Genomic DNA, 27,914 nt, shown 5'->3' with positions numbered 1-27,914 from the left:
ACCAACCTCCTCCATGGGACTGCCACCAAAAAGCCAAAGGAAAGTAAAAAGGAATTTATTATTGAAAGTACAAAATGACTAAATCTAGTGAGGATTCCAGAACTCTATTTTCTGATGATGTTAAGATTCCATTCCCATCAAATCAAAGATAACCCTCCCGCTCCAGCCTCTTCTACCCCTCACCCCCCATTCTAAAAGATTCTACTGTAACTCCTGATCAGCTTTTGGGATTCCTTCTACGACCCTTGACTCCAAGTATCACCTAGTCTCTTCAGAACTCCTCTGCACTTACTCGGCTAAGAGCATGACACACTATATCTCATTCAATCCTCACAACCACCCTACAAGGCCAGTATACTTATACCCACAATTTACCCATGAGGAAAACAGCACTTGAAAATTAAATACCATTTCAAGGCCCCGCTGAATCGTAAATAGAGGGGTGAGGGCTTGAACCCCGCACGCTGACTACAGCTGCCCTTGAGGCCGTGTCTCGGGTCTTGCCCAGGTGAAGCAGCCCTCTCCTCAAGATATACAAATGGATCTGGGGATCTACCCATTACATTTCTAAATAAAACAATTTAAGTGCAGCATGCACAATAAGCATACAGTCAGTAAGGAGAGGGTCCGTCTCATACAACCTCCTTCAACAATTGAATCCCTCACTTTCCACTTTTGGAGACCTGGGAGTTCCATACCTTCTTGCCATTTTCTTACCTTAGGAGTCAGTGGAGAGTCTTCAGCAGGAAGGGTGTACACCTCAGAGATGAGGAACAAGAGGAGGGAGAAAGACTGGGGGAATCCATGTCTGCACTTGGCAATGAGAAAGAGATGCAGACGCTCCCCCAGGCCCACCTACCCCTGGGCACACTAGGAAGCTGGCCTGTGTGAGCAGCAGCCCTCTCTCTGGGTATGGCCAACGGTAGAGAGATCTTCTCTGGGAAATGTTGAGTGGTGCGGCTAGGTGGGTATGGGGTGCGGCTGCCAAGTGGGACCTGCAGCATGCTGCAGGGAGAGCAGAAGAAGGAGCCCCGTGGTGGGCTAATACCACAGTGTCATAAAGGGAGGGGAGAAGGAACAGAAATGCACAGATGAGGAAAATGAGGGATGACAGGACTGCAGGTGTTTCCATCTTGCCAGGCCAGTGGACTTGCTTATCCATCCTGGTCTCTTCCTGTAAACCCCCCCCCCCCCCACCTGGGATGAGTGGAAGCAGAACAAGATGAGAGAGTGTGTGCTCCACTATGAAGAGAGCACCAAGCTTCCTCCCTACTTGAGTCCCCACCCCACCTACCCACCCTCCACATCCCACAAAAGAAAAAAAACGATTGCTAGATGGTCCAGTTCTTTATTTAGAAACCTGATTGTTCAAGAACATGGTGAGTGGGTCTGTATTCCACCCTTTTCACTGGATTGTGTCAGAGGTGGTGGGCAACTTTCTCGCATTTCCTCAGTAACAGAGGAAGGCACCTCACTTCAGATGCACAGACTATAGAGAACAGTGTGGAAAGGGAAAGGAGCAGGAAACCCCAAGCCAATCCAAGGGAAGGGGGCAGCAGCAGGGTCATGGGCAGGGGCCTGCCTCTTAGGGCCTGCTGCATGGCCCATGCTTCTTGCTCCCCTCTCTACTCCACTCAAATGATCACTGCCTCTTTAGGTAGGGAGGAGAAATGAACCAACAAGTTAGGGGCATAACAGGGGAAGCCAGAGAGGCAAGGAAAGGGATGTGGGCAGAAGCCTGGGAGAGCAAAATTCACAGGTCTGGCGTGGTCTTCAGGGCAGCTTTCAGCAGTAGCAGCAGCACTTTACCCCATGGCCCCTCCACACCCCTGGCTGGGGCCCCACAGCTCAGCTCTACTCTGCCGTTTTTCCTTCAGGACGCCAGGAGGTGGAAGACGGGTGGGGAGGCAGCAAGGCCAGTCCAGGAAGACTCTGGCCTCCTTGGTGAATTGATGGTAATGGTGGTCTTAGAAGTCAAAGTCATCCAGGTCCCCCATGCCCTCCCCGCCTCGAGAGCCCCACACCCGGCGGTAATTGCTCTCCAGATCTTTCTGCCGCTGCCGCTCCTTCTGCGCCTCTTCAGCTCCCTGCATCTGGTGGGGGGGGGGGGGCATGGTGTGAGCTGGAGTGCTGCTGGTGGGCCCAGGGAAGCACTGGGCGCTGGAGGATCCAGGGACTGGCAGCGTGGGGAAGGCAGGGACAGGCACACACACTTAGGGGGCTCTTGCTGAGGGCCCGAACACCCAGCTGCCAGCACCACCAGCCTCTCTGACAGGTGAGGAAACTGAAGCTTGGAAAGTGGAGAGGCTGGGATGTGCCTGTGTGACTCTAACCCATGCTCTCAAAACCACAGTGTGCTAGAAGAGGGGGCAGGCTGGGGGTTCGGGGCTTAGGGGGAGGACGCCTCTCACCAAGATATTGAAGAAAATCTCCTTGAGGTTTTTCGTGTCCTCATCAGTCAGCCAACGTGCATCCTCCTCAGTCCCTTCGGCCCCGGGTCGGACAATTTTGATCTCAATTTTCCCTGGAAAGGAGCGGGATGGGCAGTGAGAAGAGGAAGTGCGGCTTCAGTACAGGTCCTCTGCCCCCAGGTTCCCAGCCGAGGTTTCCAGTCCACCTTGACCCAGCCCCTGGCTTCGGGCCGAAAGCCCTTCCAACAGCTCTTAAGCCAGCCCCGCCCTCCAGGGCCCACCTTCCGCCGTGAGGCCCTCCCTCTCCAGCAGCTCTTTCACCAGCCCCTCGATTTGTTTCAGCTGAGGGTTTTCCCGTTTCATCTCGAGGACTGTCAGATCCTGATTGGGACCTCCGTGACGGAGCCTGGTGACCCGGACCCGGACTCTGTGCTCAGGATCCTCCTCTTAGAGGGGGAAACACACAGGGAGACACAAAGCAGAGCCGTGACTCCAGGGTTAGGGGCTGTGCTGCTCACCTCTCCTTAAACCATCAACTGGTTTTGGCAGTTATTCCACCTCAAACGTGTTGAACCAGGGCCCAAAATAAATCAATCTCCTGACGCCATTCCAGCTACAAAGATCCCTCCACCAATTGCAGCTTTCCTTCTTCCCTCCGGACCCAATAATTCTGCCCATCACCTACAGGAAAACAACTGTTTTCTGAAGCAAAAATCAGGCCACCTGGGCCTACAAAGAAATTTTGTTTTAAGAAGCAGGTTGGAAAACTGTGGTTTGCCACTCCCCATGTTGGCCCCCAAAAGGCACTTCAATGTTTACAGAGAAAGTAAGAAGGGAGGGTTGAAATTCGAACATTCCATTTGGAATGTCTGCCTCTACACCCATAGCACCCCATGGAATGGACACAAGGGGGTGCCAGAAGAAGGGATAACTTCAAGCCTGTCCAGGCAACTGGCTGATGAGCAGCTGGCTGCCTATTCACAGCCTTCTAGCTGGGGCCTCTCCCAGTACAAAGTCCTGCTGTTGAAAGGCTGCATCCGGCACAGATGTGTCGTCTTCAGCACACAGATTCACAGTCACTCAGCTTGGAGGTACTGATTACCCACTATGTGCCGGGCAAAGTGCTAAGCACTGGGGGTACGGGAGCCAATCAGAGAATAAGACAGACATGCTCTAGAAGCTGCTTCCTAAAGGGATGCATAGGAGGTAACCAGGCAAAGGGATAGAGGTGGTGGGAAGAAGGCAAGAGTGAGAACAGTGTTCCAGAAAGAGGGAAGGGAGTGAGAACTCTACTCTCAGAAGGGAAAGAACATGATGCCCTCTGGCACACAGCAGCTGAGGGCTAAAGACAGGGACTTGGTTTCCTGGCTGACAGCTCTCACCTGCTGGTCGGGGAGAGAGTGGAGGCTTTCTGGGGACAACCCTCCTTCTTTTGTGCTTCTTCACCACCTCTGGACTCTGCTTTTCCTCCAGCCTTTTGATGAGTTTGTTGAGAGTGGATGTCAGGGCCAGCAGAGCCCGATCGCGCTCTGACTCCTTCTTCAGCCCGTCTGGGTCCAGCTCCTTTTCTGTCTGGAACGCCCAAGGGGAGTGGAGAGTTAAGGGGCTGGGCAGCGAAGGCCAGTGGTCCGTACTCTACAGGAGACTCATATCTAAGTCTCATCCTTCTCTCTGATACCTCCTCCCCACCATCCCCCCTTTTAATTAAATAACAACTATCCTTTCAGAGGGCTCTGTCCCAGGCACTGTGCTGTGCCAGGGGCCACCCTTTGTTCTGTTTCAGCCCCTTGGCCTGACCTGCCCACAGGAGCAGACAGCTGTGGAAACAGGAGGAACAGCTGTGCTTACCTCCTGGATGATGTTCTCCAGTTCCCGCTCCATGCCAGCCTTCACCTCCGAACGGAGCCGCTCTCGGTCTGACGGGAGCAGTATTCCTTCCAGTTCCTTCTCAAATTCTCCCAGTAACTGCCGTTCATCCTCATCTTCGTCTTCATCCTCCTCCTCCTCCTCTTCTTCCACCTCATTGTGATGTTCTGTGTCACCCTTTTCCTTCACCTCTGGTTCCCTTTGAGGGACTTCTGCAGCATCGTCTGCAGGCTGCTCTGGGCCTGCATTTAGCTTCCCCTGGGTGGACGGGGATCGGAAGAAAGAGGTAGATGGTTGCGCTTTCAGGAGAGACACATGGTGGGAGGCAGACAAACAGTGCCTGGGGTGTGGTAGCAGGTGACTGAAGAGGAGTAAAGGCAGGGCATCAGTTCTACAGGGCCCAGCTCAGGTCAGGGGTGCTTCTCCAAATGCTCCCAGCAGGAAGGCAGATACTACCCCTCCCTTGAGCAAGGCCTGTACCTTTTTTGTTCCACCTTTCAGCTCCTCAATCAATCGAATCAAGTCTGCAGGACTCCGAATGACTTTGACCTGCACGTTGTTCTGAAAATCTGAGATGAAAGAATAGGAATGGACCCATTTTGTCCTAAATCCTATTTTGACTTCCTAAGGAGAAGAGTTGAGGAGTCCAAGGAAGGACATGGAGCAACCTGTCTGGTCCGAGATAGGGGCCAACATACATCTCCAGAGAGCACTGGCCTACGGTGGGTTCAGGTGGGAGAGAGAAGGATGCTAACAAGCTGCTAAGGCCCCTGATCTTTCACACAGCGCGGAGGCCCTTCTGGCAATCACCCATTTTTAGGACTCCAGGAGAGATTCTAGGGCCAAGGGCTCCTCTCCCCTGGATCCTGTTCTTCTCATTCCACAAATATAAATGTCTTATTACTCAGTTCCAAACATTCCACTGTGAACTACAGATTTATTCTCATTTAATCTCACAATGCTCTAAGGTAGGGGTGATTACCCACGTGCTATGGGTGAGGAAACTGAGGTTGCATGAAATCATCCAAGATTACAAAGTCAGCGAGAGGTGGAACTGCCGCGTCTGTTACCTCCCTAGAAGAGATTGTTGTCTACAAAGGGTACTAATTCCTGTAAAAATGAATTTGCTACTGGCCTGGCTGCCCAACCTCCCTCCCAGTGTTTAGTTCTACCCCTACCCCTGCCAACCCGAAAAATACATTCAAGAAGTAAAGGAGACCTGGAGGGTTTGGTTCACTCACCATCGGGAGAGCCTGGAGCTGGATCTGCTGGCTCAAGGTTTGGTTCCTGCTCCTGATGAAGAGGAGAGGGCAGAGTCAAGTATGCAAGCTTGTTTACACCTACCATATTTTTAAGGCGATGGTTCTGGGTATATCCTTGCATCCCTAGATAGAGGTACATCATCTCATAATGACCTCAGCTCGAATGGCCCTCCATCCTACAGCCAGGTTCAGCCTCATCAGAGAAATGGCTCGGAAGCTAGCTCTCACCTCAGCCTGTGCGTCCTCTCCACCTTGGGCCTGGCCCTCTGGCTCATGAACCATCTTCCAGAAATCTGATTGCTTACTGTCATCCTTGGTTGGGCTTGCACCTGGGACACAGAGAACAGGGATGAATCTGAAAGGAGGTGAGACTCGGAAGGGAACAAATAGAATGGGGACATTCCCCTGCTGTTACTAAGGCGGTAGAGCCCTGAGTACTTTTTCACCACATCCCAGCAGTCAGTACAGGACAATAAGACTGGGGAAGGGAAGAAATGGAGACAAGTTGCACGGAACAGGTGAAGCAAGGTCCTACCCGCTCTCTTTGCGGGCACAACTTCAGGCTTGGTCTCACTCCACATGTGAGGCTCCAGGCCTTGCAGCTCCTCTAGGACTGCATGTCCATACTGCTTTGACTCTATGGAAAACAGCGTAGTAGGACAAGGACACATTACTCCGGGCTCTTCAATACTTTATCTTCTACTTGTCCCTCCCATGGCTCTCCTTGCTCTCCTTGCTCCTTTAATTACTCACCAGTTTGCCTCTGAATGTAGGCCATGTACTCCTCGGGCTGCAGGGCAGGGTGACAGAGAATGGCCTGGGGAGCAGCACTGGGTGGGGGCCGGAGGAGAGGGTGAGGACAGAGCCGAGGAGTCCGAATGGTCAGCACATAGGAACAGGACAAGGGCTCATCCACACGATCAATGTAGTCCCCAGAAATACCAGCACCCTCATCACAGAGGAACTGCCAAGGCAGAGAGGATAAATAGTAATTACCACCAATAATTACCGTTAGTTCTTAGAGCAGCTGCTTTTTATTAAGCACTTAGTGTGTGTCAGACACTATGCATACATTATATATATGCCACTATACATATATTAACTCCTTTAGTTATCAAAAATTAGTATTAGAATCTCAACTCTGTAGATCAAGAAACTTAGGTTTGATGCAGTTAAGGGACTTATTCAGGTTGACCATCTGGTAAACGGTAAAAACAAGGACTGAACTCAGGCAGCTTAACTGTAAGCAACCACCTGATTTCTGTTTCACATTCTTGCTTTTTGCAAATACACTATATGTATGTGTGTGTGTGTACATATATATATGTTCTATGTGTATGTGTGTAAACAATTAAAATTGCAAACAGTTCTAAGGTCCTTATTCAAAAAAGAGAGTAAAGATATCAATTAATGTTAGCCCTGGACAAATTAAATGTGTACCATTGTAATTTCTAGAGTAACAATTAAAATTAAAAGAAAGAGACTCCCACTTCTGGAATGACAGCATGAGGAGCTCCGTAGACCCACTCCCTAGTGAAATTCCATAACAGGTGAAAAATTTCTAAAAACATAAACATTTAAAATCTCTGGAAATTTTCCTAAGGATCGAGCAAATTAAGAAACAGCTATTACAGAAAATTTTCCAACGCTTGAACAGCGAAAGTTTGTAGCACTTGGGCCATGACCTGCCTTGGTTACACCCTTAACCCCACCCCACAGCTAAATTAGACAGATGTTCCACTCCAGGAGAATGTGGTAAAAAGAAATAAGGCTTCCCATCCCCTCTGCGTCCAGTCAAGAGATACGCTATTTCACCAGGAGGGGCAGACCACCAATATTTCTCAACCCTCCCCAGTTCTACGTGCCTGGTGAATGTGGTCAAGAGATTGAGGACTCTTCCTCCACCCAGCCCCATTCATAGCACGGAGGCTGTACCTCAGCTAAGGTCCAGCAGGACAAGAATCTTGGGCCCCTGATCACCCTAACCCCAGATCACTAATAGGACAGAGGTTTCACAACAGAGATGCAACTGAGAGGACCAGAGGCTATCAGCCCTGCGCAACTCCCAGATAATAAAACAGGAGTGTCACTCTGAGAGAAATAGATCACTATTCCTGACACCAGCTCCAGAGCAGGGGCTTAGTGATTTTGCCCAGGAGAAGAGGCAGTCCATAAGAACAGAGAGCTTTAAACCTCTCTCCAAAGAAACTGAGTTTATGTGAAACTGACTTTATGTGACTTTAGAGTATAAGAAAGTTCAAGCCTAAGGGCACCCTTTAAAAAATGGAGATTTTGGTGGAAAACAATTCAGAAAAGGCTGGTAGCTCCATTCAAGCAACGAGCTAAATCAGAGGCTAGCCAGTTTAACAGAGAACCAAGGAAAGAGACAGCAATTAAGAGCTCTCCTGAGGTCAGAACAAACCTAAATATCTGCATTAAAAACAACAACTGTAAAGGGGCCCAAATTTAATTGGATCAGACTATGGAGCAACTTATGCCCCATGTGTCAAAAACTATAGAGTAATCAGCCACCAATTCGTGGAGCTTAACAAGTGGATGTGTTACCAGCAAAGGCAGACAGCTTAACAGGTCAGCAAGAGACAGTCAAAGACAGCCCTGCTGAAACCACCGTCATCTAGGGTGATTGCATACATGCCCAAGACTGTGCCCTCAGAGGAGTGACATAAGGGGTTCATATCGCAGGGGAAATAGGCTTCATTAAAATAGTCCAGCCACGTCATTAAAGAAATAAACAAGCAAACAACAAAAACAAGTCTTGTCGTGGAGGGCAGCAATCAGCATTCAGAGCTGCTATATTACCTCAAATGTCTAGTTTACAACAAAAAAATTATGATATGCAAAGAAATAGTTAAGTAGGACCTTTACACAGGAAAAAAGCAGGCAACAGAAAATGCCTGTGATATATGTCAGACTTCATAGAAAAAAACTTTAAAGTACTCCTTATAAAATATGTTCAAAGAACTAAAAATTTAAATCATACAAAGTATGTTCTCTGACCACAATGGAATGGTATTAGAAATGGATAATATAAAGAAATTTGGGAAATTCACAAGTATGTGGAAATTAAACAATACATTCCTAAATAACCAATGGGTCAAAGGAAAAAATACTTGGAGATGAATGAAAATTAAGACACAGATATTAAAACTTATGGAATGCAGCTAAATCAGTGTTGAGAAGAAAAGTTTTACCTGTAAAAGACAATATTAAAAAAGAAGAAAGACCTCAACTCAATAACCTAAACTTTCACCTTAAGAAACTATAAGAAAAGCAAAACTAAACCCTAAGCAAGCAGAAGGAAGAAAATAATAGATTCGAACAGAAATAAATGAAATAGAAAATAGAAAAGTAATACAGAAAAATGAATGAAACTAAAAGTTGATATTTTAAAAGATCAATAAAAGTGACAAAACTTTAGATAGACTGATCAAAAAAAAAAAAGAAGACTCAAGTTAGTACAATTTGGAATGCAAGAGTGACATTACTACCAACCTTACAGAAATAAAAAGGATTATAAAGGAATATTATGAACACCTATATGCCAACAAATCAGATAACTTAGATGAAATGGACAAATTTCTAAACAGACACAAACTACCAAAACTGACTCAAGAAATAGACAATCTGAATATACCTATTGCAAGTAAAGAGACTGAATTAGTAATCAAAAAACTACTCACATAGAAAAGCCTGGGCCAGATGGGTCTTCTGGTGAATTCTACCAAACATTTAAAAAGTAATAAAAAGCAAAGCTTCTCAAACTCTTCTAATAAAGTGAAGAGGAGGGAATACTTCCCAACTCATCTATGAGGCCAAATACCAAATCCAGACAAAGATATCAGAAGAAAAGAAAGCCAAAGGCTAAAATCTCTTATGAATGCAGACCACCTCCCCACTCCAATCCTCAAATAATACTAGCTAACTGAATTCATCAACATGCGGGATTTAGTCCATGAGTAGAAGGTTGGGATAACATTAAAAAATCTGTCAATGTAATTAATATACCCTATCAACAGAATAAAGGACAAAAACCACATGATCATCTCAATGGACACAGAAAAAGCATTTGACAAAATTCAACACCTCTTCATGATTAAAACAACAAACTAGGAATAGAGAGGAACTTCATCAACCTGATAAAAGGCATCTATGAAAAATCTACAGTCAACATCATACTTAATGGTAAAAACCTGAACGGTTTCCCCCTAAGATTAGGAAGAAGACAAGGATGTTTGCTTGTGCCACATCTATTCAACATTGTACTAGAGGTTCTGACCAGGGCAATTAGACAAGAAAATGAAATACAAGGCAATTAGATTGGGAAAAGTAAAACTATATTTATTTATAGATGACCTGATCTCATATATAGAAAATCCTAAGGAATACACTAAAAAAACTATTAGAACTAATAAATGAATTCCATTGATTGCACGATACAGGAATCAATTGTATTTCTATACACTTTCAATGAACAATCTAATAATAAAATTTAAAAAATAACTCCATTTGCAATAACATCAAAAAGAATAAAATAATTAGTAATCAATATAGCAAAATAAGTATAAAACTTATACTATGAAAACTTCAAAACACTGCTGAAAGAAATTAAAGACTTAAATAAGTTGAAAGACATCCAACTTCATAGATTACAAGACTTAATACTGTTAAGATGGCAATACTCCCCAAACTGATCTTCAGATTGAATGCAATGTCCATAAAAATTCCAGTTGCCTTCTTTGCAGAAATTAACAAACTGATCCTAAAATTCGTATGAAAATTCAAAGGACTCCATATAGCCAAACCAATCTTGAAAAAAAGGAACAAAATTGGGGGACTTGTACTTTCACATTTCAAAACTCGCTACAAAGCCACACTAATCAAGACAGCTGGTACTGACATAAGGATAGATATATAGACTGATGAAATAGAATTGAGAATCCAGAAATTAACCTTCACTTTTATCATCATGGAATTTTCAACAAGGCTACCAAGATAACTCGATGAGAATGGTCTTTTCAACAAATGATGCTAGGTCAACTGGATATCTACAAACAAAAGAATAAAGTTGGATTTCTACCTCATACCATATACAAAAATTAACTCCATATGGATCAAAGATCTAAATGTAAACCTATAAAGTTCTTAGAGGGAAACACAGGTTTAAGTCTTCAAGGCCTTAGACGAGGCAATGGTTTATTATTAGATTGGTGCAAAAGTAATTGCGGTTTTTGCAATTATTTTTAACCTTTTAAATCACAGTTACTTTTGCACCAACCCAATAGCTATGACATCAAAAGCACAAATAATAAAAGAAAAATAGGTAAGTTGGAATTTTTTAAATTAAAAGCTTTTGTGCTACAAAGGACACCATCAAGAATGTGAAATGACAACCCACAGTATGGGAGAAAATACTTGCAAATCACATATCTGATAAGGGACTGTATCCAGAACATAAAGAAAGTTTACAACTCAATAATAAAAAGACAAATAATGCAATTTTAAAATGGGCAAAAGATCTGAATAGACATTTCTTCAAAGAAGATAGATAAACTGCTAGTAAGCACATGAAAAGATGTTCCACATCATTAACCATCAGGCAAATGAAAATCAAAACCACAATGAGATGCCAGGTCATACGCACCAGGAAGGCTATAGTCAAAAAGATAAAAACAAGTGATGAAGACGTGGAGAAACTGAAACCCTCATACACCACTGGTGCGACTGTAAGATGTGCTACTGTTTTGGGAAATGTGTGGCAGTTCCTCAAAAAGTTAAACATAGAATTACCATATGATCCAGCAATTCAACTCCTTGGCATATGCCAAGAGAAATGAAAACATGTCCACACAAAAACTTGTTCACAAATGTTAAAAGCAGCATTGTTCATAATAGGCAAAAAGTGCTAACAATCCAAATGTGCACCAACTGATGAATGGATAAATAGGATGTAGAATATTATGATTTGGACAGTAAAATGTAACGAAGCACTGGGACCTGCTACACATAGATAATCGTGGAAAACATAGTAAGTGAAAGAAGCCAGACACAAAAGGTCATACATTGTATGATTTGTTTATATGAAATGTCTAGAATAGGCAAATCTATAGAGACAGAAAGATTAAAGGTTGTCTAGAGTGGAGTGTGGGGTCAGGGTTGTGGAATGGAGAGTAACTGCTAAAGGATAGGGGACTTCTTTTAGGGTGATGACAATGTTCTAAAATTGATTGTGGTGATGGTTGCACAACTCTGTGAACATACTATAAAAACCCCACTGACTTGCACATGGAATTGTATGATATGTGAAGTATATACCTTGATAAAGCTATTTAGTTAGTTAGTTAAAGCTATTTAGTTAATTAAAAAAGTAAATAAAAGGACAGAAAAGAAACAGAACAAGTGGGACAAAAGAAAGCATAAAATATTACATACAAATATATATAAAACAAACGGTTAAAATCTTTAAAAATACAACTATATGCTGTTCAGAGAACACAGTTAAAGCATAAGATTGTAGGAAGGATAAAAGTAAAAGGATGAGGGGCCGGCCCGGTGGCTCAGGTGGTTAGAGCTCCGTGCTCCTAACTCCGAAGGCTGCCGGTTCGATTCCCACATGGGCCAGTGGGCTCTCAACCACAAGGTTGCCAGTTCAATTCCTCGAGTCCCGCAAGGGATGGTGGGCTCTGCCCCCTGCAACTAAGATTGAGCACAGCACCTTGAGCTGAGCTGCCTCCCGGATGGCTCAGTTGGTTGGAGCGCGGGCTCTCAACCACAAGGTTGCCAGTTCAATTCCTTGACTCCCGCAAGGGATGGTGGGCAGTGCCCCCTGCAACTAAAAAAAAATTGAACACAGCACCTTGAGCTGAGCTGCCGCTGAGCTGCCGCTGAGCTCCCGGATGGCTCAGTTGGTTGGAGCCTGTCCTCTCAACCACATGGTTGCCAGTTCGACTCCCGCAAGGGACGGTGGGCTGTGCCCCCTGCAACTAGCAACGGCAACTGGACCTGGAGCTGAGCTGCGCCCTCCACAACTAAGACTGAAAGAACAACAACTTGAAGCTGAACAGAACCCCCCACAACTAAGATTGAAAGGACAACAATTTGACCATTGTTCCCCTTCCCCAATAAAATCTTAAAAAAAAAAAAAAAAAAAAAAAATTCTATAGAAAAAAAAAAAAAAAGTAAAAGGATGAAAAAATATAGTAAACAAATAACAATGAAAGCTGTTATAGCTATATTATTATCACACAACAGATTTTAAGTAAACAAATTACTAAGATAAAGAAGGTCAATTCATACTGTTAAAAAGGTCAGTTTATGAGGAAAATAATTTCAATTACATGTAATTGTCTTCCTTATTATCTGTCCCTGTCACGTAGAGCAGGAATTTTTGTCTGTTTTGTTCACTGAACTATCCCTAGCAACTAGAACAGTGCCTGGCACACAGAAGCACTTAATAAACATTTGTTGAATAAATTAACACATAGCCTCAAGATACATAAAGCAACAATTGACAGAATAATAATGAATAAAGAATAACAGACAAATCCATGGAGACAAATCAGTAAGGGTACAAAAGATGTGAACAGCACGATTAACAATCACGACAGAGATACAAAAAACACTGTACCTAACAATAGAACACACACTCCTTTCAAGCACAAAGAAACACAGAAATTGAAATATATGGACTGTACAACAAGTCTCAACAAATTTAAAAGGACTCAAATTTAATGATATAACCATAAAAAAGTCTATATAATTATAAGATATTTAAGACGATCAGGCAACTTGAAAACACTGATTATTTGATGACAAGGAATTACTGTTAATCTTTTAGTGTGATATGACATTGTGTTTAGGTTTTAAAAATAACTGATCTTTTTAAGAATATAGATATATTTATGGATGAAATAATATAATGCCTATACTTTGCTTCTAAATAATCTGGAGTGAAGGAGATGGTAGAAGGAGGTTGGCTAAGAGAAAGATGAAATGAGACTGGCCATATTTGTTGAAGCTAGATGATATGCAGGGGCTCATAGCATAATTATCTTTGATTTATATATTTTAAATTTTCCATAATAAAAATTTTAAAAAGATAATATTTAAACATACAAACTGCACACAGAAATTATACTTTTAAGATATATTCACACATGTAAATATGTATAATGTAGTAATCTTCTGTGGTAACAAAAAATTGGGGGAGGGAATTTTAATCAGTACAGTAATGGTGACAAAATGGTGGGATATTCATACAATGGAATATTATGCAGATGTAAAACAAAGAATACAGCTCTAGATGTCATTGAATGATCTCTAAGAATTAAGAATTATTGTCAAGAACATGTGTTTAATAGTATATTGTGTGGAAAAAGAAAAGGAAATAAGGATCTTTTGTGATAAATGTTTGTAAACACACAAAGAAATACTGGAAGGACACACAGGGTTGGAACAGGGTTGACGGTCGGGTGAGGGGGTGGGTGGGAGGGCAAGATGGGAACTAAGCCGATAGGAGATAAGTTTGGGAAGGAGAATTATCATTGTACATCTTTTTATACTTTCTGGGTTTTGAACCACAGGAAAGTATCCTTTTAAAATTTAGATAAAGAAGTTTAAAATAGCCATAAAAAAAAAAGAAAAAAAAACTTGTGAGAAATAGCTAAAGTAGTATTTGGAAAGAAATTTATAAGAGATATATTATTATAAAAGAGGAAAAGCTGAGGGTGGCCGGATGGCTCAGTTGGTTAGAGCGCGAGCTCTCAACAAGGTTGCTGGTTCAATTCCCACATGGGATGGTGAGCTGTGCCCCCTGCAACTAAGACTGAAAACGGCGAGTAGACTTGGAGCTGAGCTGCGCCCTCCACAACTAGACTGAAGGACAATGACTCGGAGCTGATGGGCCCTGGAGAAACACACTATTCCCCAATAAAATTAAAAAAAAAAAAAAAAAGAATAGGTGAAATGAATCTATCTAAAAAAAAAAAAAAAAAAAAAAAAGAGGAAAAGCTGGAAGTGAATGAGCTAAGCATTCATTTCAAGAAGTTGACAAATAACAGCAAAAGAAACCCCCAAAAAGTGTAAGGCAGGAAAATAAAGACTGAGTGGAAATTAATAAAATAGGAAGCAAATACAATAGAGAGGCTCAACAGAGCCAAAAGTTGGTTCTTTGAAAAGACTAATGACACTAACCTCTGGTGAAACTAACCAATAGCAAAAGATAGAGGCAAAAATAGCCCATGTGGTATGAAAAGAAGGATCTAATTACAGATGCTACAGAAATTAAAATGGTACTAGAAGGATATCATGAACAATTTTATGACAATACATCTGAAAAACCAGATGAACTAGACAAATTCCTAAAGAATATAACTTACTAAAACTGACCCAACTAGAAATAGAAAACCTTGAATATTCTCCTAAAACTACTGAAGAAATGATTCAGTACTTTCAAATCTTTGCACAAAGAAAACCTAGACCAAGATGAATTTACAGGTGAATTCAAGCAAATATTCACAAAATAAAAAATTGCTATTTACACACTCTTCAGAGTACAAAAAAAGTGAGAACATTTTTTAACTTACCTTTTGAGGCTAGCAAAACTTTGTTACCACAACATGATAAGGACAGTACTAGAAGATAGTCACAGGGATGTACAGCATAGGGAATATAGTAAAAAATATTGTAATAACTATGTGTGGTGCCAGGTGGGAACTAGACTTATGGGGGGGAGAATCACTTGGTAAGTTATATAAGTGTCTACCCACTATGCTGTGCACATGAAACTAATATAATATTGAATGTCAACTGTAATTGCAAAATTTTTTTAAAAATGTGTTTTTACAAAATAGTACTAGAAGGAAAAACTTACAGATCGTTGTCTCTTAGGAGATACACAGGCTTACCTTGTTTTATTGTGCTTTGCTTTACTGTGCTTCCCAGATATTGGGTTTTTTACAAACTGAAGGTAAGGCCTATCACCGCAAAAATATTATGACTCACTGAAGGCTCAGATGATGTTAGCATTTTTTAGCAATACAATATTTTTTAATTTATGTACATTGTTTTTGTAGACATAATGCTATTGTACACTTAATAGACTACAGTATATTATAAATATAACTTTTATATGCACTGGGAAACCAAAAATTTGTGACTCGCTTTATTGCGATGTCTGCTTTATTGCAGTGTTCAGGAACCACACTCATAATATCTCCAAGGTGTGCTGTATACAAGAATCTTTTGAAAAAGTAGCAAACCAAATCCAGCAAGATATAAAAGGGATGGGCAAGAATAATACATATGACCAAATTTGGGTTCATCTTAGGAATGCAAAATTGGCTTAATATTAGAAAATCAATAAATCATTTAATTTCAAATGAAAGTTTGGCTTAATATTAGGATATCAATTAAGTACATTAGTTTAAATCAATTTCATAATTATCAAGAAATACTTGAAAAAATGATTGTTAGGAATCAATAAAATGCAAATTAAATTCATAGTGAGATACCATTACATGCCCAATAAATTAGTAAAAATTTAAAAGTTTGATAATATCAAATATTGGCCAGGATATGGAATGTTGGGAACTCACACATTGCAATAAGAATGTAAATGGGAACAAAAACTTTGGAAAATGTTCTGTATTGCCAAATAAAGTAGAACATGGGCTCACCTTCATATCGTATGACTCAGCAATTGTACTCCTAGATGAAATCCTCTCCAATGAAATTCTTGTATGTTAGAAGGGACTTAAAAGAATGTTGTTCACAGCCCCCGTTTTTAGTGGTAGCAGAAAACTGGAAACAATCCAAATGTCCACGAAAGGTCATTGGATGAATAGATGTTGATGAACTATACAAAGGAACACTATGCAAGCATGGATGCACTGCAGCCACAGCCATCGACATGCATGAATCTCATAAACAGAGTATTGAGCAAAAGAAACAAGTCCTAGAAGACTTCTGTCTCTGTACCGTGAATGTGTCCATACAATATGATGCCATTTGTATAAAGTTCAGAAAAAAGGCTAAATTAAATGGGATGTATACAGAGATGGTGAAACTAAGAAAAGCAAAGGAATTATCTTCATAAAGTCGGGATAGCAGTTACCCCTGTGGAAAAGGGAAAAGAGGGATATGGTGTGCTGGGGCACAGAAGAGCTTTCAAGGTACTGTCAGGGTTTTCCCATAACCTGAGGTGATTAGATAGGTATTTCCTTTATTATTTCTTACACAATACAGGTGTGTTTTATATAGTTTTATGTACTGTGGTATATTTCACAATAATTTTGTAAATGTGATTAGGAAAAATGGTCACAACATTAAGGTATAAGAGGAATATGAGAGGAATAATTTACCACGAAGATATCATAGTTCTGAGTTTATATGCTCCTAACAGTCTCAAAATATATGAAGGAAAAATTAAAATTGCCAAATATACAGCGAGAATTTTAACACACCCCTTTCACCAACTGATTGGGCAACTGGACAAAAAATAAGTAGAAAATTTGACCAACACAATTAAAATCTAGAACTGGGTAATTAGAGAAAACACATGCTTTCAAGCACACCCAGACCCTTTTTTAAAGTTCACCATAAAGAGAGTCAACAATCACCAAAACAATCATTGACACAACAGCATAAAATTAGAAATCAATAGCAATCATATAAAAACAACAGAAATAAACATATTTGTTGAGAAACATAAAAAGCATAATTCTAAATAAGTTCTGAAGCAAAGTACAAGTCGTAATGAAAATGGAAACACTGCATATCAAAACTTGAGGGATGCAACCAACATGGTCCTCAGAAGGAAGTAGATGATTAGGAAAGGAGAATGTGAGGGAAGCAGGCCACACATGAAGTTGGAAGAATAGTTGCAACTCCTATAAGGAGAAAGGGATAATCTCCCTATTATACAAAGAACTGTTACAAATTGAGAAGAAGATCAATAACCCATTAGGCAAATGAGCAAAGAATTTGGGTGATTGAAAAAAAAAAGTAAAGGAGGAAAGAGAGACACACAACTCTTAAATAAGAGTAAGAGATGTAGGGAGCCGGAGCATTAAGGGTTAAGAAAATGTAACTTCAAGCAGAGTTTGGGAGGATCACTAAGGGGAACTCCGATAAGCATGAAGAACAAACAGACACCTGCCACCCTGGGAATGGGAAAATATCAAAAGGTCTAAGAACAGTCAGGGCCAAACTTTGGGAAAACATAACTAATCTGTACTTGCTGCCTTAGCTGCTTTATGTAACCTTCTTGTTTTTGTGTGTATAAAAGAAAGCTGAAAAATAAAGTAGGCGCAGCAGTCTAATTAGAACTGCTCGCCCTCCCGATCCCATCTTTGTCTCTTGTCTATTTTTTTCTCAATCCTCACTCCCCACTTCAGGAACCGTTCGTCTCGTCGGCAGGCTCCGACAAAGAGAAATGCAGGTTAAAACCACGCTGGTAAATCATTCTTTATCTGATGCCTATCTGATAATTGGCCAAAATCCAAAAGCTTAAAAATACACTGGGTTGGCATAGCTGTAGGGAAACCAGCATTTTCATATAATTCTGGGTAACTTGACAGTACATATAAAAACAACACAAATCTACTTCTAGGAATTTAATCTCCATATACTCTGTTGGTATAAGGTTATTCACTGCAGTACTTTTATGTCAATAAAAAAGTTAAAACAACCTAAAATGTCCATCAACAGGGAAATATTTAGATAAATGATGGTGCAAGTGTATAAGAGAATAATAGCAACCATAAAAAAGGATGAGGAAGCTTTTAATACATTGATTTGGAAAGAGCTCAAAGATATATGCTTGTATACGCATTAAAAAAATCTCTGCGTGTATAAGAAGCTAACAATGGTTACCTTTCTTACGGAGATGGGACCAGGCCGATGAGGAGAAAAGGGTGTTAAGCCTTTCCTTCCTATACTTTTTAAAGCATTTCTATATTTGAATTGTGAGAATGTACAATACCCATTCAAAAAATTAAATAGAGAATTTTATAAGTGTGAAAAACCCCAAGAAGTTAGAAAGAGAACACAAAGAGAAGGAAGAAAATAATAAAGATAAAATAATGAGGACGTTAATGAAGTAGTAAACAGACAATAGAGAGGATGAACAAAGTCAAAAGATGGCTCTTGCACTAATTAGATAGATAATTCTCTGGCAAGACAGATCAACAAAAAGAGAAAAGGCAAAGTTGATATTAAGAATTAAAAAGAGGATATATTTTCAAAAAACACATTATGAAAAAGAAAATACTATAATTTTATGGCTAATACACTTAAAAATGTAGACAACTAAGTAAATGGCCTATGAAGTTATAATTTATTAATGCTTCATGCATAGTAAACCGAAACAATCTTATAATTATTGTAAGTATAACAAAAACACAGTCAATAAAAGAAAAAACATAAATTATACTTTGTCAGAATTCAAAATTTCTGCATAAAGAATACTATTAAGAGAATGAAAAAGCAACCCACAGAATGGGAGAAAATATTTGCAAATCATGTATCTGATAAGCAATTAATATCCAGAATATACAAAGAACTACTACAACTCAACAATGAAAACAAATATCCCCATTCAAAAATGAGCAAAGTACTTCAATACACATTGCTCCAAATAAGATATGCAAATGGCCAATAAGCACATGAAAAGATGCTCTGCAACATCAGTCATTAGGAAAATGCAAATCAAAACCACAAAAAGATATCACTTCATACTCATTAGGATGGCCATTATTAAAAAGAAAAAGGAAAATAACAAGTGTTGGAGGAGGTGTGGACAAACTGGAATCCTTGTGGATTGCTAGTGGGAATGTAAAATAGTGCAGCAACTGTGGAAAACAGTTTGGCAATTCATCAAAAAACTAAACATTAGAATTACTCTAAGGTACACTCCACTCCTAGGTACATACCCAAAAGGATACTAGTACACCAAACAGATACTAGTACACCAACGTTCATTTAGGCATTATTCAAAATAGCCAAAAGATGGAAAGATTGTCCATCTACCAATAGATGAATAAACAAAATATTATTAAATATTCCATGAAAGGAATATGCCATAAAAAGGAGTAAAATTCTGATATATGCTATAACATGGATGAAACTTAAAAACATTATGCTAAGTGAAATAAGCCAGACACAAAAGGATAAATATTATATGATTCCCGTTATACGAGGTACCTAGAACAGGCAAATTCATAGAGACAGAAAGTAGAACAGATGCTGGGAGAGGAGGAAATGGAATATTACTACTTAATGGGCACAGAGTTTCTACTTGGGATAATGAAGTTCTGCACATAGATAGTTGTAACGGTTATACAACATTGTTAATGCACTGAAAGAACTAAATTGTACACTTAGAAATTATTAAAATGGTAACTTTTATGTTATATATATTTTACCATAGCTTAATAATAAAAACAGATAATAAAACAAAATAAGAAAAACAAACATGTTAAAAAAAAAGACATTGAAAAATGGGCAATGCACCAAATTTACCTATAAAATATGCACTCCCAGTAACCCAATAACTCTCCTTCTAATTCTTGCACATTCACAATGAGACCTATATTGCAAGACTGCATGTGAAGAGCCACAGAGTTGAAACCCAACTGTTTCTCAATAGAGGAATGGTTAAATAGACAATGAAACACAATGCAGCCATTAATATCATTGAACTAGATATCTTCATGTAATGCCACAGAATGGCAAAAACACTGATTAGTGAAAAAGCAAGTTGATAACACTGATGTATAATTTTAAAACACAAAACAATATATATCGTCTATGATACGTGTATCAGTAATAAAAAGTATGGAGATGGTTGGGGTTGTTTCTGGAGAGGTGGGAGAGGGAAGAAATGAGAGGCTGGGCTTCAACGATCTCATTAGCATTTTAATTCTTTATTAAAAAAACAAACAGATCTGAAGCAAATATGGCAAAATGTGAACATCTGTTTAACTTGGCAGTGGATTTATGGGTCTCTATGACATTACTTTCTCTACGCTTGAAATGTTTCATGATTAAAAATTAAAAAGGAAAAAAATCCTAGATCTCTCTGAAATCTTATACAAGAATTGAGATAGGGATCCAAACTTATTTAATTCCAGATGGCTAACGAATCATTCTCAAACCCCACAGAAATTACATATTTCCCAAACACTATGTACACAGCTCCTACCGAGGCACTGAGGCGTGGGGAAGATGAAACTTCACCATGCCTGACCTGGAGTGAGGGATTTACTCAATCACACAGACAACGAATTTGAGTGGTCGGTCAGACTATGAGAACTAAAAAAGAGAAGCAACCAGGCAGGAATTCCCTCAATTTTCTTTTACTAAAACCTGCAGACTCCCCAGCAAATATAGCACCCTCTCACTCTAGTTACAAGCCTAGAGCCCCACTCCTCAGGAAAACTGCTTTCCTGTGTTCTGCATCGCTGTACCGCCCACGTTCTCTTCCTGTTCTTTCTCGGGTACCTCAGCCTCTCCTTCTTTCTACTAGGTCCACCCAATATTTAAACCTGCTCCCATGTTAAGACACAAAACCACCGAGTAGCACCCTCCCTTACCCCACAGCCCCTCACTAGTGCTTGTCTTTCCCTCTCCTTCCATCTAGATGTCACCACTTTCCTCAATACCTCATCTTCACCACCCCCACTGAAACTGCTCTAGCAAAGATCGCCAATGACCTCCGTCATCAAGTCCAACAAAGGACTGGGCAAAGGTGACCGGGGCTAGAAGATTTACGAATTTTCATCTGGTTCCCATGCTAACTGTCTGAATTTTTATTTCTGTGTGCATATTTTGCTTTTATTAAAATAATAACTCCTATGATTACATACAAGCCGTTTTTAACTCTCCTCCTCCTTGAAGGTTCAGATGCAGCCAACACCATGGACCTGTCCCTCCTTGAGACATGTCCTTCCTGGGTTCCATGTCACCAGTTTCCTCTCCGGCCCTTTCTTCTTGGCAAAGCCCCCTTCCGCCCATGCTTTCAATGATGGCTCCCTCAAAGTTCTGGCCCCCCTTTCTCACTATATAAGGTTTCCTGGGGGAGGGGGATTTTATCCATACCATGAATCCAATTATAACCAGTATGTTGATGACTCCCAACCCTCTGTGTTCAAATCAGATCATTCTCCTGAGCTCCAGACCCATAGATCCAAAAGCCTATTCAGATATCTGCACTTGATGCCTATAGCCACTAAAATCATCCTATTCAAAACCAAGATCATTTTTTACCCAACCTACTCCTCTTCCCACCCAACCTATCTCAGTAAAAAGAATCACCGTCTATCAAGTTGCTCAAGCCAGAAACCGGGGAATCTTATTCTATTGATTTCATCCCCTAAATCTCTCAAAAAATTCCCATTTCTTCATCCCTGGGCCACCTGGTTTTCTCACCTGGATTGCCTAGCTGGTTTCCCAATCATTTGATATACGCCAGCCTGAGTGAGCCTTCCACACCAAAACTGATTATGTCATCATTTTGCTTAAAATACTTCATTGGTTCCCCCATGTTTCTCAGATTGTCCAAACTCATTAACATAGCTACAGACTTCATGACCTGTGACTTGTCCCCTCTGGACAGCTGCCCAGCTCCCTTCACACAACCTCCCAAACCCCCTTCCCACAATTCTCTCTCCAGTCACTGTGAATAGCTCTCAAGTCCTGAGACAGGCCATTCCCTCTTGCCTCCTGGCATTGTGCATTTACTATACCGTCAACCTGGAATGCTCTCTTCTCTCTCCCACTCCTCTACAGCTACTGGACTAACTCCTCATCCTTCAATTGTCAGTTCAAGAATCACTTTCTCCCAGAGGCCTCTCCTTTACCTAGAATTGGTTAGTTCCTTCATTGTATGCTCCCCTGTGATACTTCACTCATCAGAGTTATTTCACCTACCAGAGTATTTATCCTACTTGTTGTGGCTGTTTATTTAATGTCTGTCTCCTGAGAACAGGACTTGGTCTCTCAGTCATCATTTTATACCCAGTTTCTATTATAGTGCTTGGCATAGGGCCTGTATGTTCAATAGACATGAGGAAAATACAGTCTTCGCCTTCAGTTCTTAGTCTACTGAAGTTACAAAGAGGTAAAGAAATAATGAGAATACAATAAAGTGCTATAATAGATTATATGCATGATGCTTATAGGTTGCTATGGTCTGAATGTTTGTGTCCCCCTAAAATTCATGTGTTGAAATCCTAACCGCCAATGTGATGGTATTAGGAGGCGGGGCCTTTGGTAGGAGCTTAGGTCACGAGGGCGGAGCCTCATGCATGGGATTAGTGCCCTTTCAAAAGAGACCCCACAGAGCCCTGCAGACCCTTCCACCATGTGAGGATACAAGAAGTCTGTGACCTGGAAGAGCGCCCTCACCCAAACATGCTGGCACCCTGATCTCCAACTTCCAGCTTCCAGAAATATAAGAAATAAATTTCTATTGTCTATAAGCTACCCAGCCTGTGGACTGAGACATGGATACAGGTGGGTGTGGATGTACGTATATGAAATGCTGAAGGAACACAACTAACTTCTGGGTTAGCCAAGAAAGTTCACATAAAATAAATGATATTTGACCTGGTTTATCATTCATTTTATTCATTCAAGGAATAATTTTTGGGCACCTACTTGGCGCCAGGCACTGTTCCAGGCACTAAGGACACAAGAGAAAATAACCAGACCTTGTCCCTGACTTCCCGGAGCTTATTGTAGTGGGGTAGACGGGGAGAGATCGTACACTCAAACGAATAAGATAATTTCAGGAAATGACACATGCTTCAAAGAATATAAAACACTGTAGGCATTTACCAGGAAGGGGGCAGAAGAGTGCACATGCGTACGTGTGTGTGTGTGTGTGTATGTGTGTGTGTGTGTGTGTGTTTGTGTGTGTGTATCTGTGTGCCTATGTCAGGTCTCCCTGTGGAGGTGTCACCGGCATATTCGAGTATAACCTGAATGAGGGGATGGAGCCAGCCATTCAAAGACATGTGGAAAGATGGAGGGAAATAATGAGGCCTACTGGTTAAAGGAAAGCAAGAAGGCCAGTGGGGCAGAAGCACAATGAGTACTTATACCTCCAGGCCAGACATCACCCCTGAACTCCAGAATCACACAGGCAGCTAGCCACTGCCTAGATATCCCACTGCGATGTCCAATAGGCATCTTGGCCTTCATATGCCCAACGCCAACCTAGTTTTCTCCTCCAAACCTGTTCCTTCCTCCTTTACTAAATGACAATTCCAGTCTTCCAGTTGCTCATGCTGAAACACTGCAGTCATACTTGACTCTACCCCACAGCCAATCCATCAAAAAATCTTATTGGCTCTACCTTCAAAATATATCCGGAATCCGACTGCTTCCTACTACCTCCATTGCTACCACTCTGGTCTGGGTTGAAGTATTTGGATCTTATCCTCTGAACACGGCAGAATCATCAAAACTTTTCCAGGACTGGGCAGAGAAGTGACACATGCTTATAGTAGCATGTTGGGGCCAGTTCACACCAGTTCACAAGAGCCAACTGGCAAATTTTCAGCAATGTTGCGAGACAGTTGACATCATGGTAATAGCATTAATTTGACCATGGTGGGAATACTTATAACATGGATATTGGCAAATATTATAAATCAGGACGCCCGTCTCCACACCCCTTACCCTGCCCTAATGATGTGCATGTACAACACTTACCAGCACACAATTGTATGTGCAAATCTGTATTACAGAAAGTTAACTCTTGTCATGTGGTTCTCTACAGGTGTGTACGTTTGTGAATACACATTAGAATTACCTAAGGAACTTTTCTCACCAGACCTCTGCCTACCTGCCTGAACTCATTGAGGACCACTGCACCAGAAACACTTGTTAAGAGGCTGTTGGCAGTGATGCAGGTGAGAGATGAAGGTACCAAGCATAGGAAAGAAGAAGAAAATTGTGAGAGAAATCTAGAATAGACTGGACATGCTTTGGTATTTACGAGAGAACTAGATCCCTTTCCTTTATAGCACTCCTCAGTTTGTAATCACAGACTCGTTTCTGTGGTTCTTTTGTGAACATCTGTCTTCCTTTCTAGACTACGCACTCCATGAGTGCAGGGGCTGTGTGTTTGCCTACCACTTTATTCCCAGAGCAGAGCCCAAAACCTACTGAAGAAAGGAGAACAAAGTGAAGGAGAAGGAAGGATCAATAATGACCTTCAGGTTTCTAGGTTAGGTGACAGAAAGGAGAAACATTGAAAAAAAGAGTAAGTGTAGTTGGATGTCCGGAGGGGAAGACTTGGGAAATGTTGACTAGAAGTGTTTCTGAATATCCAAGCAGTGATATCCAGCTGGCAACTAGAAATAAAGGTCTTAAACGTAGGGTTTAGGGTCTGAGAGAGACCCTCATGACTGTACAATGCAACCCTGTCCTCTTCTATTAGAATCTGCATTGTCACTGAGGGAGTATCAACTTCCCTCTTTCAAAACTCACCCGAACCTCGGCCTCCCGGGGTCTCCCATTGAGGTCACACTTGGATCCATTGACATAGGTCTGGCTGTGGTAGCGTTTCAGGCGATGCTGCTTGGAAGCCTGGGGAGGACATCAGGCAGGAGGGGTGGGGCAAGAAAGACAGCAAGAAGGCAAGAATGGTACCTTGTCCTAATGGCCACCAAACCCCAGAAAACAGCTAAGTCTAACCCTCCCCTTCTTTTCAGGGCTCTTAGTCTGCAGCCAGGACCCCTTTCTCTCCCAATCCCACACTCCTGCCACCTTGGCTGTTTCATCATCCCAGTCGAAGGCCGATTGGTAGTAGCCGAGATAGAGAACTTCACCTTTGATCTCTGAATCTGCAAGAGAAACCACAGCAAATTATGGTTACTCCCTTCTAAGGGGACTAGGAGAGAAGAGGATTGGGAAGGCAGGTGACGTCACCTTCCATGACAGGTTGCTAAGGGCTTAGGGAAAATGTAGATGTGAGTCACCTTCCATGTGATACTGCTGGATGTTTCGTCCATAACAGAATTGATATGTCCACCAGTCCTTGGTCTGACAATAAAAAAATAAACAGTCAGGGGGATGGAGTGCAGATGTCTCTTCTCGGAACCAGAATCTCTCCTGGCTCCAAGACACATAATCTATCACCTACTTCTCATCTCCCTCTGCTTCCACACTCAATTCACCAGATTCTCAATATGGAGGGAGGGCTGTGACTCAGAGAGATACTTATAAAGTCTGTTTTCCACCTGTGGGCTTTTTAAGCCTACCTTTTTAATGATTTTTTTAACCCTTTTTGCTCTCCATAAAGATAATAAATCATGATATCCTTGAAGCACTAAGACCAGGGAAACATAAAATATTAAAATATTAATTTAACTTCTACAACATTTTCATGCTGTTCTGTCACTGGGGATACAGCTATGAACAAGAAAAATTCTCTGACCTCATGGACTTTAGTGCTGGGACTAGACCAAAAATAAATACACTGATGATTCAGTTAATAAGATAATTTCAGATGAAAAGTGCGATGATGAAAATAAAATAGGATATTGGGGCAGACAGTGGTAGGGGCAGGGGGTGATTTTACCAGGAAAGCTTCTCTAGAGGAGTGCCCCTCCTACTCCACACTGACCCTCTTTAGGGTCAACCCTTGGCTTAACCCTTATTTTGAGATCTTCTATCCTAACCCTCCTCTACATTCAGCGAAGTGTCACCAGTGGTTGCAAAATTCTTTGTTTCTTTCCTGTCTGTACAATGTATACTCCTCCAGTGGCCTTCTTAACTTTGACAAGTCCTCCCTAACCAGCCTTACTCTCTGGCACTCTGGTTCTCAGATAGAGTTAGCACCCAAGCCCTCATTCCATACATCCCAGTCCCTTTCACCTTCAGCAGGCAGGGAGCATCTCTCATTGGGCTCAGCAACTCAGGGATCCCAGGCCCTTGGTAAGCAGGTGCCTCCTCCTCCCTTTCACGCTGGAAGTGAATAGCTCCAGCTGGCAGGCGACATTCATAGCGCTGTTTGTACTTAGAGGAGACAATCACCACGTCCGAAGCTTGGCTCTGGGGAAAGAAGGGAGAATAGGTGGAAAGGGAGGCAAAGAGAGCCTAGGATCAGGCAGAACAACGAGATCCTCTTCAGACTCCGAGGGAAAGCCCAGTCAAGACAGAATGGGCCACAAGTCCTCCAGCTTTGTTTAGCAGGTGACCGGAGAGGGCACACCCACTTCTCCATAGGGGCGGAGTCGGGGGGGTGGTTTCGATCAGGAACTAGGACCTGAAGCTGACAGCGGGAAGCCCCACCCCTGCCAGTCCCTGGCCCCGAGGGAATGGGTCTCAGTCTGCGATACTCAGGAGACATCGTAAAACTCCTACCTACTCTTCCTGATTCTCCCGCCACTCCTTCGGCTCTCTCCTTAGCTGCCCTTCTTCCTGTACTTTTCCCCCTTCCCCTTGCCCCGGACTCTCGCCCGCTCTACGCCTCCTCACCTGCCCTCCCATGACAGGCAGCGGCAGGATCTCGATCCCATAACGCATCTCACTCAGTTCTTCCAGGTTCAGGCTCCCGACACAGCCGGTCAGACTTGCAGGTAACAGGATCCCCAAAAGCAGAAGCCCCAACAGCCTGGACAGCAGCGTTTCTGCCGCCATCTTTCGTTCCCCTCCTTATCCAGATCGACTCCTTCCGCCCTAAACCTGGCAGCAGCCTCACCACGCCCATTAACGCCCCAAAATCTCATTGGCTAGATGTTCTGTCCCTCTCACCTGCCTTATTCCCATTTGTAAACGTGACTCCAAAGCCCACAGGGAGGTGGATCATGACCATTGGCAAAATCACTCGCTGCTCGTGATTGGCTCGAGAGGCTAACCAATCATCGACGAGATAATACCTCCTCCCACTCACTCCCAGTTCCAGAAAGGCGTGGTCTATGCTGGGCCCTTTTAAGCAGTTTTCTGTCTTCGCACAGCTGTCACCCGCATCATTTCTTATTACTTTGTTTCAGTCGTTTCTTGCACTGTAGCCTGTCCCCACCAGGTGGAGGCTTGAGGCCAATGAGTGGATGGACGCAATACCCCTGAAAGATACTTAATACTTGTTGCAAAACAATTATATAAAAGTGCTCCTCTTTTCATATATACGTACAACTTAAGGGCAATCTGGTAATTTGTGTCAAAACCTTTCTACACGATTCTGTCTGTACAATATGTTGTCCTCAAATAAAATTATCATAAATAAATAATGGGGGCTTCCAGTTAAAGACTGGGGAGAGGGAAAGGCAAATGCACATATTATCCTCCAGACCTTATAAGATCAAAGAGAAAGAGAAGGAGACAACAGCAGCAACATTTTAGAAGC

The 27,914-nt window shown here is 41.9% G+C and overlaps 1 protein-coding gene across 2 annotated transcripts; it reads right to left on the bottom strand.

Annotated features, from left to right (window-relative positions):
- Window positions 1-1,332: 1,332 nt before the first annotated feature.
- Window positions 1,333-27,252, bottom strand: OS9 (OS9 endoplasmic reticulum lectin). 2 transcript variants are annotated; one of them, XM_019742244.3, is made up of 15 exons: window positions 27,047-27,252; window positions 26,444-26,620; window positions 25,546-25,609; window positions 25,334-25,410; window positions 25,055-25,153; window positions 6,293-6,503; window positions 6,075-6,176; window positions 5,768-5,868; window positions 5,519-5,570; window positions 4,758-4,846; window positions 4,260-4,535; window positions 3,794-3,983; window positions 2,693-2,857; window positions 2,412-2,524; window positions 1,333-2,093 (listed from the first exon to the last, which is right to left on the bottom strand). In XM_019742244.3, exons 1-15 carry the CDS (start codon window positions 27,206-27,208, stop codon window positions 1,968-1,970), a joined length of 2,004 nt encoding a protein of 667 aa, XP_019597803.2. In that variant the 5' UTR covers window positions 27,209-27,252; the 3' UTR covers window positions 1,333-1,967. The 2 variants fall into 2 exon arrangements, with proteins under 2 accessions (XP_019597803.2, XP_019597805.2); XM_019742246.3 differs by lacking the exon at window positions 2,693-2,857.
- Window positions 27,253-27,914: the final 662 nt, after the last annotated feature.

This window comes from Rhinolophus sinicus, chromosome 1, assembly GCF_057876585.1.
Source record: "Rhinolophus sinicus isolate RSI-liver-muscle chromosome 1, RSI-T2T, whole genome shotgun sequence".
Taxonomy (NCBI): Eukaryota; Metazoa; Chordata; class Mammalia; order Chiroptera; family Rhinolophidae; genus Rhinolophus; species Rhinolophus sinicus.
This window is presented reverse-complemented; position numbering and strand designations above follow the sequence as displayed.

Bases quoted from the DNA above. Each gene is read 5' to 3' on its own strand.
- OS9 (XM_019742244.3), bottom strand. From the start codon at position 27,208: ATGGCGGCAGAAACGCTGCTGTCCAGGCTGTTGGGGCTTCTGCTTTTG. The intron at 6,177-6,292 runs GTGAGTAATTAA...TGTTTTCCATAG, and splicing joins CTACATTCAGAGGCAAACTG to AGTCAAAGCAGTATGGACAT. The intron at 4,536-4,757 runs GTACAGGCCTTG...CCGTCCACCCAG, and splicing joins TGAAAGGTGGAACAAAAAAG to GGGAAGCTAAATGCAGGCCC.